This window comes from Cebus imitator, unplaced genomic scaffold (genome assembly GCF_001604975.1).
Source record: "Cebus imitator isolate Cc_AM_T3 unplaced genomic scaffold, Cebus_imitator-1.0 Scaffold238, whole genome shotgun sequence".
Taxonomy (NCBI): Eukaryota; Metazoa; Chordata; class Mammalia; order Primates; family Cebidae; genus Cebus; species Cebus imitator.
Window position 1 is genome coordinate 621747 of NW_016107553.1, and position 14957 is coordinate 636703.

Consider the following 14957-nt stretch of genomic DNA (forward strand, 5'->3'; position numbering starts at 1 on the left):
TGAGCCTTTTGGGCACTCTACAGCAGGTAAATAACAAATTAAAATTGGTATCTAGAAGCGAAACATCCTTAATCAGATTAAGAGGCCTTCATGACAGGTGCATTTGAGGCAAATGCTATAAGGTTACAATCTCTATCAGCTGTCAGATGTTTAGAAAGACACTGAATAGAGTTTTGAAATCCTAAGTCTTGATTTTACTTTCTCCTAGAAGTTGTCTGAGTGATGATTTTAGCTGGGGCTATCAGTCAGGAAAGGCTGGGTCTTGCTGTCCTTAATTTCAAACCAGTCTTCCTGCAGTAGGCAAATTTCTCCACCTTTCTTTTAATTTGTCACCTTTTCACCTCAAATTGTTCCTAAAGGCCATGACCTTTGAAAATACCTTTGAGTGTTCAAAATCAGCCACAGATAAACCTAGTCATAAATTATGGATAATGAATATCAGATTACCCATAATTTTATCTTCACTCATTCTTCATACCGTAAATCCTTGACCAAATACACCGCTATTATATAAAACTATTTCTTCAACATACCATCAAGAAGAATAAAACAACTCCTGTAAATAATTACCTTTGGGATATGAAAGAAAATGTAAACATTTTATTTGGCAGTTGTTTCTGAACACATGAATAAATAAATGGAAAAGTACATATTAATATTTCTTTTTGGAGTAACAGATACCATTAAACGCTTATTTACACATCTTCACTGCAAAGAACAGTTACACAATTAAATTTTGTCTTATAAAAGGTAACTTCCCACATCACTGGACTGGACAGTTAAGGATGGAGATACTGGTAGTGCTTGGTTCTAGCAGTCTCAATGTTTGAAAGGCATTCATTTGCAAGTGTGATAAGAAGAGTCATCATGCATTGAGTTCATCCGGGTCGTGTACTGTAGAAAGTTTCTGATGGCAGCCACAGAATTTGGTGTCTCATGCGCTTAAGTCAACTATGACATGTTTGTAAATCTGTGTATTTCCCTTAAAACTGGAAGCAAAAAGAAAATTACGCTTATTAATGGACACATGCGTGAATGATCTTGGTGCCTGAACATTTAGTTCCTGAAATTTCACAAATGTGGCTTTCTCTGAATCCCAGTTAAACACTTGAGTAAAGGAGTAATCACTTCCAAGAATTGCATATTGGTAATTATTTATCTGAAGAGGCTGGAACACCATGGATCCTCGCGACGGTATCCTCTGAATATCCTGGAATGAGGAGCCTCCCCATTTCATGACTTTGGAATCACCAATGAATCTTGTCAAGCAAATGTACACGTCCCCTTTCACTGAGAAGTGCTTCACTGCGTACACATCCTCCATGTTAGGAATGTCAGTTTGGTTAGTGAATAATTGTGTTGCTTTGTTCCACTGATAAATTACAGGACGCTGGGAACTACTAGACAGAATTAAATGAGGCGTTCTGAGTGTCTGAGGTGTTCTGACTATTTCCAGATATTCCACATCAGTGTCCCTGTACCACGCGTGTAAGGATTGATGGGAGTAGAATCCGTTTCCATTCCATTTGTAAATGGTAGTAAAACCAGCTTTTGAACTGTCAGCCACAACAAAGTACCAGTTGTTTTCAATCTTGAATGTTTCAATGTCATTGGGTTTTCGGATTTTGAGAATTTCAATATCTTGGATTTTAATGAATTTATTTGCAAAACTGTCTCGCTTATAGATGTGAGAGCCACCAAACAGCTGGGCCACGATAACATAGAGCTGAGTTTCAATGACTATAGGCTTGCATACTACAGTGGATGTGCCTGGGAAAAGACGAAGGAGAGATTAGTTGTGTGGCCATCTTCTTTTGGAGCATGTAAACATACAGGCTGGCTGGGGTCATACAACTTCCACCCAAATCAGCCTGAAACAAGAGATCTCCTTGGTTGATTAGGCAAGGCTCATCTCCAAAGCCCAATGGCAGCAGTGTCCTGAAGTTCTGTGCCTTTGTGCCTTGTAGGCCTTGTTACCAACAATTGAGTCGTTAGCGTCACATCCAGCCTGCTCTACATGTTCAGGACACACAGGTGCGGCCTGAGTGTTCTCCTCTCATTTCTTGCAGAAAGCAAGCATTACTTTCCCTGACACATTATGAGTTAATAATAGTTCTAATGAAAACTGTTTACTGAGCATCTACTATATGCTTTCTCAATTCACCTCATTCATTTTCCCAACAATCTCAAGAGATAACTATTATCCTTTTTGCACATGAGTAAACTGAAGCTCAGAGAGGATGTTCTGCTAGCAGAAGGCAGAGTTGGAGATTCAAAGCCAGGCCTACTGGTGTCTCTATGCTTTTACCTGAAGCTGGGGAGAAGTTAGCTATTATTCCAGGACTTCAAATTGGGGCTAAGATCTTAGATAACCAAAGGCTAGAGTTGTGGTCTGGGGAGCCTGTGGCTCTACCTGTAATTATGTTGCTCTAAGTCTGAACTGCTTCCTGCTCTAGAATAACTCGCCTTTCCTCTGTAAAGAAAGATGTCACTGGTCACTTTTTTGGAGCTTTGGGTCTTTGGTGGCAGGAGTGAAAGAGAAGGAAGAGGAATCTTTGCAAAAATAGAAAGAGGGGTACAGCCGTGGGCGATGCTCCTGAAAGTTATTTTGGGAAATCACAGAAAATGATGTAGGCTCTGTCTGTGGCCTAGCTTGGTATTCTTTGGTGAAGAGTCTGACATATATCAGTAGATTCTGATCTCACAGAAGGAGTTGGCTCTAGGGAATCCAGAGACAGCTGGGCAAATCTGGGCTTTAGGCCTCTTCTGATTACAGCTTTAGTATGGGGCAGAAAGTTCTACATTAACTATTTCTATTAATTGGCTTCATCCATAGGCAAAATTATTTTACTTGTGACTCTTTTCAGGGAAACTGGTTTATGATCTTAAGAAAATCACTTAACTTCTCTGCGGTTCAGTTTTCTTTTCTGTACAATGAGACATTAGATTAAGGATGGCCATCAGATTCCAACATGTATACCAATATTGATTAGCTCATTGAATGTGATTGCCTGGAGAACCGTGTTGAGAAGTATTCTGTGGCCGTGTCTGTATTCTGCATGAAAGATTACCATGATAGATTAGTGATGCCTGTCTAGAGTGAAAGAAGGGATAAAGACTGAGTATGGGACACATATTTGTCATCTGCTATGGTTGGAATGTTTGTGTTCCTCCAAATTTATGTTGAAGCTTAATCCCCAATGTAATAGTATTAAGAAGTGGGGTGTCTAGGAGGTGATTAGATTGTGAGGACTCCACATTCAAGAATGGAATTAGTGCCCCTACAAAAGGGCTTGAGGGAGTCTGTGATCTTTTTTTGCCCTTCTGCCATGTTAGGACACAGAGACAACACCATCTTTGAAGCAGAGAGTTAGCTCTCGCCAGACCTAAGTTTGCGGGTGCCTTGATCATGGAGTTCCCAGCCTCCAGAACTATGAGAAATACATTTCTGTGGTTATAAATTATCCAGTCAAGGTATTTTTGTTACAGCAGCAGGGACTAAGACATCAATCTAGACAAGCTGAGCTTTGAGGTGTCCTCTGAAACTTTGTAGATGTATGATTTATTTCTCTTGTAAGTGCTCATCTAAACAGTCATTCAAAGAAACTATGCACCATACACAAGTAAGAAGAGCCTGGTTTCAACTGCATAAAACCCGGCTATTGTCCACTGGAAAACTTATGGGGGCTTAGGGACAAATGGAAGCATGACCTTCTTCCTTCAGAAAAAAAGGATTCTAAAAGGGTCTCAGTTTGGAAGGGATCCCTTTATTTAAGCAACCCCAGCCTTAAGCAAGCCTCAGACCTGTCTTAGTCCTTTGAGCAGTGAGGCTGAAAGCGACCAGCAAAATCTATTATGACTCTCCATGCCTTGTCTACAGTGTTACCTTTTATGGGGAGATATGAGTGCTCTTAAGAGCAGATTTAAAGGTATTAGAAACTAAAGCTGATATAAAAATTGTAGAGGGGTCCCTATGTTCTATTTTATGACTTAGAATTTTTAAAATTATTAAAATGAGAAAGAAACTTAAGAGATCAGCTAAGTATCACCAGGCAAGGTAGTTCACACCTGTAATCCCAGCAATTTGGGAGGCCAAGGTGGGTGGATCACTTGAAGCCAGGAGTTCAAAACCAGCCTCGCCAACATGGTGAAACCCTGTCTCTACTAAAAATACAAAAATTAGCAGGATGCGGTGGCACACGCCTATAGTCCAAGCTACTCAGGGGGGTGAAGTACAAGATTACTTGAACCCAGGAGGCTGAGGTTACAGTCAGTGATCCCAGATCATGCCACTGCATTCCAGCCTGGGTAGCCGAACAAAACTCTGTTTCAAAGAAAAAGAAAAAGAAAAAAAGAGATCAGCTAAGTATAAGTTTTCATAGAAAGAGTTAGATTCCGGCAGGGTATGGTGGCTCACGCCTATAATCCCAGCACTTTGGGAGGCTGAGGTGGGTGGATCACAAGGTCAGGAGTTCCAGACCAGCCTGGCCAACATAGTAAAACCCCGTCTCTACTAAAAATACAAAAATTAGCTGAGCATGATGGCAAGTGCCTGTAGTCACAGCTGCTTGGGAGGCTGAGGCAGAAGAATCGCTTGAACCTGGGAGGTGGAGGTTGCAGTGAGCTGAGACTGTGCCACTGCACTCCAGCCTGGGCAACAGGGTGAGACTCCATCTCAAAAAAAAAAAAAAAAAAAAAAAAAAAAAAATCAGATTCTATGGCCAAGTTAAGAGTGAAAAATATTGGAAAATCTTCCTCACTTCAGGACTTCTCAGAGCCACAGATGTATGTATTATGAATCTCCAAAAGGCAGATATGGTTCACAAATTTATTAGACCACAAAATCCTTTTGATTATAAGGCATACGTTAACATTTTGTAGAAGAAATGTTTGTGTAACAAAGTTTGAGACTTGTTGACCTAAAATAACCTTCTTATTTTATAGTTAAGAAAAAGGGCGGGGGGTGTCAGTGAATATAATCAGCTTGACTAAATAGGCTGCGGCAGAACCTGGACTAGAACTCATGATTCATAATCCAATACTTTAAAGAAAAATAATCAAATTTTTACTGTGTGTGTATTATACTAGGCCCTATGCTAAGTTTCATGAATATATGTTCACATTATCTTATTAACAACCCTGTGAATTAAGTATTATTCACAGGGAATACTTGTGAGGAAATTATAGCTTAGAGAACTATCCCAGGTCATTTAGCAAATGGTAGAGTTGGAATTCAAATGACTTAAGGCCTGCTAAATCATTCCCGTATACCACTCATCCTTCCTTGTTGCCTTTGGCTGAAGCAGTTTAACTTCCCACTCAAAATATTATTAGGCTTTTCATACCTGTAATGTTATCATAATTCCGGAAGGTCTTTTCCACATGGTCCCATTCAAGGAAGATGCATTTTCCAGTAAAAGGCTGAGCGATGACTACATACTCATCGTTCAAATAAGAAAAAGTATCTATGGACAATGATTGATAAGGCAGGTCTTGAGATTTTGCAAATTCTGCAAAAATAGGAAACGATAAATAACTGTGAGCTAATACCTCTTTCCTTGGCTAGATGTCAAATATTCATAAGAAATACAATTATTTCAGAGAATAGTAAAATGGCCATTTTACTTTTCATTTAAACGCATGAAGTGTTGTCAATGGTTCATAATTTTTAAAAAATTAAATTGCTCAGCTAGTTTTTAAGACGTAAAAAATATCAGTTCCTGCACATGAGGAAAAATGTAGCCCTTATTTTAATTTTATGAGGTGGAATGATGATGAGTACATTACCTGTAATGATGCAATCGAAATCCTTGGAGGAGAGACTATTGATTTTGCGCTTCTTGTATTCCGGGGGGCCTTCACAGTAGATGTCTTCAACAGTTGCATTGGTGTGGCCAAGCCATTCCACCAGCCATTTCAGTTTACAGTCACAATTAAATGAATTCCCCCTCAGGTCCCTGAAAGACAAACTTCAGCTGCTTTTGCTGTACAAGGGCCATACCCACACAGGTAAGAGTTATAAATCAACAGTTAACATGTGCAGAATGACCTTACCTGGCTTTACATCCTGCCCTATAACCTGCCTGGAACCTGACTGACTGCTCACTTTGGGGTCAGAGAGTTAGCACCATGCACATCTGAAGACTACCCAGTCAATGGAACCTCATAACTTACTTCCTCTTGGATTCCAAATGACTTAGTCTAGGGCTGTGCTGTCAACAGAAACAGTATGTGAACCATTATTGTAATTTAAAATTTTCTATAGCCACATTAAAAAAGTAAAAAGAAACATGTCTAATTCATTTTAATATGTTTTATTTAACCCAATACAGATAAAAGATTATCATTTTGACATATCATCAATATAAACATTATTGAGATATTTTACAATTCTTTTTTATACTAAGTCTTTGAAGTCCAGTGTGTTTTTATACTTACAATATATCTCAATTAAGATGCTAAATTTTAACAGAAATAGGTGATCTATATTTAGATGTCATAAAATTTATAATCGAAAAAATAGACATATATGCCCAAATTGTTCCAAACGTACTTAAAAGTTTCCAATAATTGAGCTGAGAATCAGCTTTTAAATTTAAATTTAACTTTTAAAAAAGTAAGTAAAATGTAAAATTCAGTTTCGGTTGCACTAGAAGCACATTTTAGGTGCTCAGTGACCATAAGTGTCTGGTTGCTACCATATTGGACAGTACAGGTCTGAAGGACGAAATGTAGTGATTACTGTAATGTATTTAATTAAATCAAGTGAGCTATTTGCTTTTCTTCTTCCTCACAGACATAATTAATCCTGATCTTCTTCCATGGTCTACAAATTCATTTTAAACAGGAAATGACTTTGACACAATAGAGTTAACACAGACATGCAATAGCTCATGCCTGTAATAAGGTATACAGCATAGACCATTTAAATTTCCACATATGACCCCAACTCACCAAGTTCTCTGTGTATTTGCATTGCTTCTGTTCAGGAATTCCACCTCCTCTCCTGGTCACACAGAATTCTTAAGATAGGTGCTGCCTACTCTTCACACAGCACATAAATAATTTTTAAACGCCCAAACACTTAAAAATGTTTTTTAGAGGATCCTTTCAAGAAAGCCAAGAAATCCACTAAAAGGCAAGTTGGCGTGGATCCTTGTACTTCTAAGATAATTCTTCATTTGGGCATATTAGAGTAGGTCCAAAAGGGTAAACCCATCATGGGATTCCCTGGAGAGACTGAGCCAATTTCAATATTGTTTTGATTTGATTTTGTTTTGTTTTGTTTTACTAGTGTAGGTTGTAGGCTGACACAAAACTGGGGTAAAGGACCCCCAATGAGCTACATTCCATGTCACCCATGGAGTGTGTTCTAACTTCCAAGACACTCCCAGAACTGACCTCATCTCCCAGGAGAACTCTGACCCACAGTAATGAGTGGCAACATTTCAGGCTACTGTAAACCAGAGAGGATAACTATGGTCTGTGCAGGACTCTCTTGGAAGAATCCTGATTTGGGCATTCTCCTGGAATTAAACCATCATTCAGGAATTGGGGTAATAGGCATGGAGGAGGGGCTGGGGAAATACTGCAACGAACAAAGAGAGTTTTTCATTAGGTTACTGATTTGAAGTTAAATACTGGGCTTGGAAGAAAGTGCTTGACTCAGATTTTCTTTTTGTTTGTTACTGGAGAAAAGTTGTTTTGAATATAGATTCTACGGCAAAGTACCTGAATAATTTTTTTAAAAAGCTTTTGTTTTCATATATCTTTTTATTTGTTCCTGTATTCTACCTTATGACATTTAAATACCTTTCTAATGTTCTGCAAGGCAAATAGTGAAGCCGAATTGCTCTTGAGAGGTTTAGGCATATATTACTTGCTTTGCTTACAGCAAAATATACAAATTCCTTGCAAAGATCTTTCACTCGGAGGCTTAAAAGTCAAAGTTTGAAAGCTCTTTTGTTTGAAAAAGGGTCAAAAATAATTAAGTTCATTCCCTTCCTGGGGCTTAAGCCAAATTCCTGGGGATTAAGCTTAGAGTTGTTCAGCCTAATGGGAGAAAGGCAAACTTTCCTCCCTTCCCCCACTTCCTGCTCCATTTCTCTGTTGACTGACCAACCCAAGGGTGTAACCTTTCATCTTTATTCTGTTAGTTTCCCAGACTCCTGTATGTTTTTCCTTTGTAGCCCTACTTCCTGGACCTCATGAGAAAAAAGGGATCTTGAAATTTCTAGCTGGGTCTCTTCCCACCCCATCAAAGTCCCTTATCATCGCTGCCTGCCATATAGACACACACTTTGTCAAAGGAATGCCTGGGTGCCATGTATTCAGAATTTCCAATGATAAATACCAAAGAAGACTCAAATGTTAATCCATGTAAATTTCAATTTTTGGCCAGTTAAAATTTAGATTTAGAAATCCTAATTTTAATTTAAAAGCCAATTAAAAATTCTAATCATCAATACCAGGCTTCCTTGTTAATGACTGCAAATTAATTAATTGTTCAGTGATTTTTTAGGTCCTCTTACACATTTGTTAAAGAATCCAGGCCTTTGAAAATATCTTTTGGGAGTGTCTGGAGATTGTTGTTTGCAAGGCTCCTGGAAAAAAAAAAAAGGTGATGTAAACTATAGTGATAAATTAAATAAAGGCATTTAATGATAAAGCTTAGTTATTAGTTTCTTTTGTCATTTCTAGCCTACTAAATGGCTTGTGGTCCTTTTTTTCTTCTGAAATACTACTCAGATTCCTGCTGTTGTCTTTTCAGTTCCTAACCTGTTCACTTCAATATCCACTCAGTATTTATATAATTTATATGTTTATTTTTATTTTGAGACAGAGCCTTGCTCTGTCACCAGGCTGGAGTGAAGTGGTGTGACCTCGGCTCACTGCAACCTCTACCTCCCGGGTTCAAGCGATTTTCCTGCCTCAGCCTACATAGCTTGGATTGCAGGCACCTGCCACCATACCTGGCTAGTTTTTGTATTTTTAGTAGAGACAGAGTTTCACCATGTTGGCCAGGCTGGTCTCAAACTCCTAAGCTTCAGTGATCCACCTGCCTCCGCCTCCCAAAATGCTGGGATTACAGGCCCATTCAATATTTAAACAACACTTGACGTTGGTTAAAAACAATTCCTGGGCATTGATCTTTTCATTTAGAACAGAACACAGGAGATTCATACTCTCAGATATTCAGTCTAGGGGATATCTCCCAAATGATGACTCACTGAACTGGTGACAGTGTCCGTCTCCAAATGCCCCCTCTCCTCCAGCCTGGGCTGCTGCTCCTTCTCCCTGCTTCCTCCTCCCTTGCTCCGGAGAGCAGCCAAACTTCCAACCCACAGTGCCAATAGCTCTATCCCTGCCCCAGTACATCCTTTCTCCTTTTCAAAGCCCACACCGCCTTTTCCTTTCTAGCTCCATTCATTCCACCTCAGAAAAAAGTTTTCTCAAAAATACCTATTCATCTATTCTCTTTAATCATCTCCCTTTTTCTCCTTCTTCTGGTTCTTTTCCTATGATCACAGGAATGATTTTCCCTTTCCCTTTCTATTTGTTCTTCCGTAAATCACTAGAATGATTCTAATCAAGGTTAATGAGTAGGAAATAGTCCTGATAATGTCAAGAAAAGGGAAATGTGTCCCTAGTACGTAGATACAGACATAGCACAGAGCTAATGCTATATGACCAGGGAAGGGTACCAGGTACTGTAATTTTCTATTTTTAACCAGCACCACATATATACATATGTTATAAACTTTTCGTAGAGGTGGTTTTTTTCCACAATAAAAATAAAAAACTAAACTAAAACCACAGAGCCCATCCCATTGGCCTCTAAACCCTTGAAAATTCTCTTGACTTCCCTTTACAACATTCTCAAAAGTCTTCTGTGTCTTCTACCTCCACCAATTCAACATAAGATTTCTCAAGTACAAACATTCAAGACTTTTAGAACTTATTTTTAAGTTAGTTATGTCGTTGTTCTGGGATTTAGAAATTACTGCTAGATTGGAAAATGGTTCTCAATGAACCTTGGAATGTAAGAATAGGAACTGAATGAAAGTTCCATTCTCAATGGCGATCCACTGGTGACAAAGAACTTTTGGAGTGATTCTGAACTAGGTTTAAATCCTGACTCCAGCATTTACTGGCTGTGTGACTTTGGTGATGGATCTTCTTGGAAATTCAGTTGTTTCATTTTTAAGTGAAGGTAATAATACCTTATCTCATAAGATTATTGGAAAAATAAAATGAGATAATCAAGAATGGTGCAGGCATTTGGACTACTCTCAGTAGAGTAGCTGGGGTCGGAAGAGGAGAAGGGCTTCTGTACGTACATTGTCCAAGAAACAATGTTTAGAAACAGACCACACGAATGTACTGCTATGGCTGTCCACATACAGTAAAATTAATCAAATGCGGCTAAGGAAGACTATGCATGAGAACATCTCCATAATTCATCTTACTGACTGGTGTTTGAATGAAGAGATTTCCTGATGTCCTGGACCAGTCCAGAGTCACTCCCATGTTATGTGTCTCAGTTTATTTTCTAGTACAATGTGGCTTAAAGTTCTCATACTAACTTCTAAGTGAATGTCCCATCCTCTGAAGCTGGCAAAAACGCAACTGGTTGCAGGGCATACATTTAGAGGAGGCTGAGTCGCAGGACAGTGGAGACAGTGGGCATCCAATGATTAAGCAGTCACATCCTGAATTACTACTGTCAATAGGGCTACACAGGAAAAGGAACCATGCTTGTCTTACTGTCCAAGAGGAATTCCTTTTATGTTGGGACAGGATCTCACTTTGCTGCCCAGGCTGAAATATAGTGGTGTGATCACAGCTCACTGCAGCCTCAACCTCCCTGGCTCAAGTGATCCTCTGGGCTCAGCCTCTCCAGTAGCTGGGACCACAGGTGTGTGCCACCACATCCAACTAATTTTTTTTTTTAATTTGTAGAGACAGGGTCTTGCTATGTTGCCCAAGCTGGTCTTGAACTCTTGGGTTCAAGTGATCCTCATGCTTCTGCCTCCCAGCATGCTTGGATGACAGGTGTGAGCCACTGTACTCTGCGGGATTCTTTTAAGCAATGGATGAATCTGGAAGTTCTACATCTTGCCCAAATGAGTAGAGCTTTAGGCTTCACATGATCCACATACAAGCTACCCACAGAACACATGGCCAAAGCGAGATGCAGACTGGGAGCTACAGGGCTTCAGAATGGAGAGGTGGTATTTTTACATGACAAGATGAAGGACTTCTAAGCCATCAGAACTGGGAGATGGGGCTGAGAAAGACAAGCTGGCCCAATGGGCTGTGGAATGAGGCATTACATTTCCTGAGAACTTGTGACAGAGGCTCTTTCCTTGGGAACCAGGGGGTTGAGGAGGCAGAGGAGCCAGAGGGAGAAATGGTGGGTGGATCCACCGAACCCAGTGTCACTCTTTGCTGCTCTGCTACCAAAAATTCAGTGAAATCCTTGCCCACAATGGACTGCTTTTAGAGGAGATAGGCTGGAGCTTCATGTCTAGGTTTGGTGAATGATGGGCATGAGAAGGCTGCCAGGACGCACTAGGAGAATCAAGAGGAAGTAAGATTCAGAAATGAGAGTGAGGCTTCCAGACACCCAAAGCCGGGGAGCTGGAGTTCAAACAGCTTTCCTACGTCTCTGGGAGACCCCAGTGACATCAGGTTACATTTGGATAAAAAGAAAGCAGGCAGAGGGACTTGGGCAGAGAATGACTTGGGAAAGCAATGCTGACAGAGCCTCAGAATTATTCTGCAAAAAATGTAACAGGTTGGCTGGGCGCAGTGGTTTACACTTGTAATCCTGGCACTCTGAGAGGCAGAGGCGGGTAGATCACCTGAGGTCAGGAGTTTGAGACCAGCCTGGGTGACATGGCAAAATCCTGTCTCTGCAAAAAATACAAAATGTAGCTGGGTGTGGTGGTGTGTGCCTGTGTTCCCAGCTACTCTGGGAGGCTGAGGTGGGAGGATGGCCTCAACCCAGAACTTGAGGCTGCAGTGAGCCATGATCACACCGCTGCACTTCAGCCTGGGCGGCAGAGTGAGACCCTGTTTCAAAAAAGAAAAAAAGAGACATAAGGGATTGTGTAAATAAATGATGGTCCATATGTAACATGGAATATTTTACAGGAGATTTTTTAAATGAGGTAGGTCTCTATGATTTAATATGAAGTGATACCTAAGTGTAGAGTGAGTGTCATCTTTTTAGAGCAGGAAAAACAGATGTCTGTAGATACACAGAGAAAACGCTATCAGGAGATACAAAATCTGTTGACTGAGGTTGTAGCTTGGTATCGGGTTATGGAATCTTTCACTTTTCTGTGTAAATACATATTTATGTTGTGAGTTTTTACCATCAAGTATGTATTATTACTTTATAATCAGAAGAAACAAAGAATAAATTTGACTTTTTGAAAGGATCCTGTTGCTTAGAATTCGTACATATATATGGTTCTGTCCGGTGAGGGTTCAGTCATTTGAAATCAATCATTTGGCTGCATTCATCAAGTTCCAAAGCTACCTACAAGCTTAGAGTAGGAATTACTGTCACGGCCCAAGGCCCAAACGCGGGGGCCTGAGTGGTTACGTCATGCAAATGTCTTTCACAAGACGTCCTGCAGGAGGGAGCTGCCTGTTTCCTAAAATATTCCCATGCAGTTTCAGGCCCTTACCCTCTAGGGAGCTTTGGGGCTACAGGTAAGCCCAGGCTTGAAGCCACCACAGTGGTTCTTTGTGCCAGCTGTGTTGAAGGCCTGTTGCCTCCACAAATCATCATAGGCATCTGAGGGCTTAAGGGAGATTCACTGCAGGGGAGAGCTGCTGAGGGCACTGGGGCCAGGGGCACCAGGAAGAAAAAGGGGCGTCATGCGGCGTTCCCTGAAGCCTCCTCAGCATTTAGTCATGACAAAAGGGTAAATAGGGCTGGGCATGATGGCTCAGGTGGATCACCTGAGGTCAGGAGTTCAAGACTAGCCTGACCAACATAGTGAAACCTGGTCTCTACTAAAAATACAAAAAATTAGCCAGGCATGGTGGTGGGCGTCTTAATCCCAGCTACTCAGGAGGCTGAGGCAGGAGAATCGCTTGAATCCGGGAGGCGGTTGTTGCAGTGAGCTGAGATTGCACCGCTGCAGTCCAGCCTGGGCAACAAGAATGAAACTTCATCACACACACACACGCCCAAAAGGTAAATCGAATGATGAGATCTGGTGTCTGTCAGGGAATTTAAACAGCTAGAGAGACTGAGACAGCACTTTGTGGGTTAGGGGTCAGGGTTATTTTGGGGTTGATATTAGGATTATTTGATTCTTCAGATTCCACCCCTGCATTCAGTTTTGCTATCAGAAAGCAAAATCCCTGGATAAAAATTTCACAGTTCTGCCTTCCCTCCATCCCACTCCCAGCTTCACAGAGTCATGACTTAATATTATTATGAACTTTTCTTCAACAGAAGCTCTAGTTGCTATATATATATGCTATATATTTGTAAAACTGGTTGTAGCTGTTCTTTCCTGTATCGCTTGGAGTAGTGTAGGGGTGTAAATGCCAACTTCATCCAAGTACACCAGGGATTAAATTTAAACGTCATCACTCTTAGGAATGTGTCCTTCGCCAACTTAATTTAACCTCTCTGTGTTTCTGTTTTGACATCTGCAAAACTGAGTAAAGGATAGGAATTTCATTTATTGTGAGAATTAACACGTGTAGCTACTAATATTTTTATATACATATCCTTGTAATGGATTCCAGGAAAAACAGTATCTGCAGGTGAATTTTTAAGCCTTATGTGTTAAGACCAGAAAACTAATCTTTTTCTTTGTTGTTATTGTCATTAAACAGTGATATTAAATATCTAAACACTTTACAATATTCACTTCAGGAAGCTGAGATCATCTATTCTTTCTGCCTCTCTTAGTAGGGATAATCCTATGCCTTGGTATTCTTAAAAGTCCCATCTTTTACTTCTACTGATACACACACACACAGACACACACACACACACACACACACACGTACTACATATGCACATATATATGTAATAATTATTTCTTCACTTCAAGAAAAGTTGGAAAGTGCAAAAATTATTTTTTTAAAAAGGAGAGAAATAGGCTGGGTGCAGTGGCTCACGCCTGTAATCCCAACACTTTGGGAGGCTGATGCGGGTAGATCACGAGTTCAGGAGATGGAGACCATCCTGGCTATCATGGTGAAACCCCATCCCTACTAAAAATGCAAAAAAAAAAAAAAATAGCTGAGTGTGGTGTCACATGCCTGTAGTCCCAGCTACTGGGGAGGCTGAGGCAGGAGATTTCAGTGAGCCGAGATTGCACCACTGCACTACAGCCTGGGTGACAGTGCGAGACTCTGTACCCGCCCCCCAAAAAGGAGAGAAATAATAATGAGCAGAAGTAACCACTATTAAGATTTAGTAATGTTTTCTTCCAGATTTATACAGCGCTCATCAAAAGCAAGGGATTCTGGAAAGCCATGTTACTGGTCCTGGTCCTCAGGGTATCTAGTCCTTTTCTTTCCTGTAGAGTGTCATGACCCAGGAGAGTGTCACCCTGAATTGGGGCAGGGCACCCTCCTTCCTCTGCAAAGATCTATTAGCCAAGGGTGAGGGTTAAACAGAGTTGAATTTTAATACTAGATATAAGAATTCTTAATTCTTAGGAATAGGAGGAAGAAAAATCATGAAGGACAGAGAGGCAAGGATTCCCAGGGAGCCAACAGAGTTGTCAGGAGGAAGACTTTCTACATGCTATGGTTTAAGGAGTACCAGCCTCCTGTCTTGGCCCAAGCTGGCCCCTTGCCAGTCAGACTCGATTTAGGGCCTAGAACTCAGCCACAGAGTACAGGGGTGACATGGGCAGGGAAGTGGATATCTCAGTTTGAGGTTTGGCTGTTCCCTTTTGTATAAAGTGAAT

General features: G+C 40.6%; 1 protein-coding gene across 2 annotated transcripts in view; it reads right to left on the reverse strand.

Moving 5' to 3' along the window:
- Nucleotides 1–563: 563 nt before the first annotated feature.
- The window catches only part of LGI1 (leucine rich glioma inactivated 1), a 40393-nt gene continuing 25999 nt past the window's right edge, over nucleotides 564–14957 (reverse strand). For both annotated transcript variants that reach the window (XM_017498165.1, XM_017498164.1), the window contains 4 exons: nucleotides 8532–8603; nucleotides 5788–5957; nucleotides 5346–5510; nucleotides 564–1770 (listed from right to left, as the gene is read on the reverse strand). In XM_017498165.1, coding sequence (XP_017353654.1) covers nucleotides 935–1770; nucleotides 5346–5510; nucleotides 5788–5957; nucleotides 8532–8603 — 1243 coding nt within the window. In that variant the 3' untranslated portion in view covers nucleotides 564–934. The remainder of the gene's footprint in view (nucleotides 1771–5345; nucleotides 5511–5787; nucleotides 5958–8531; nucleotides 8604–14957) is intronic.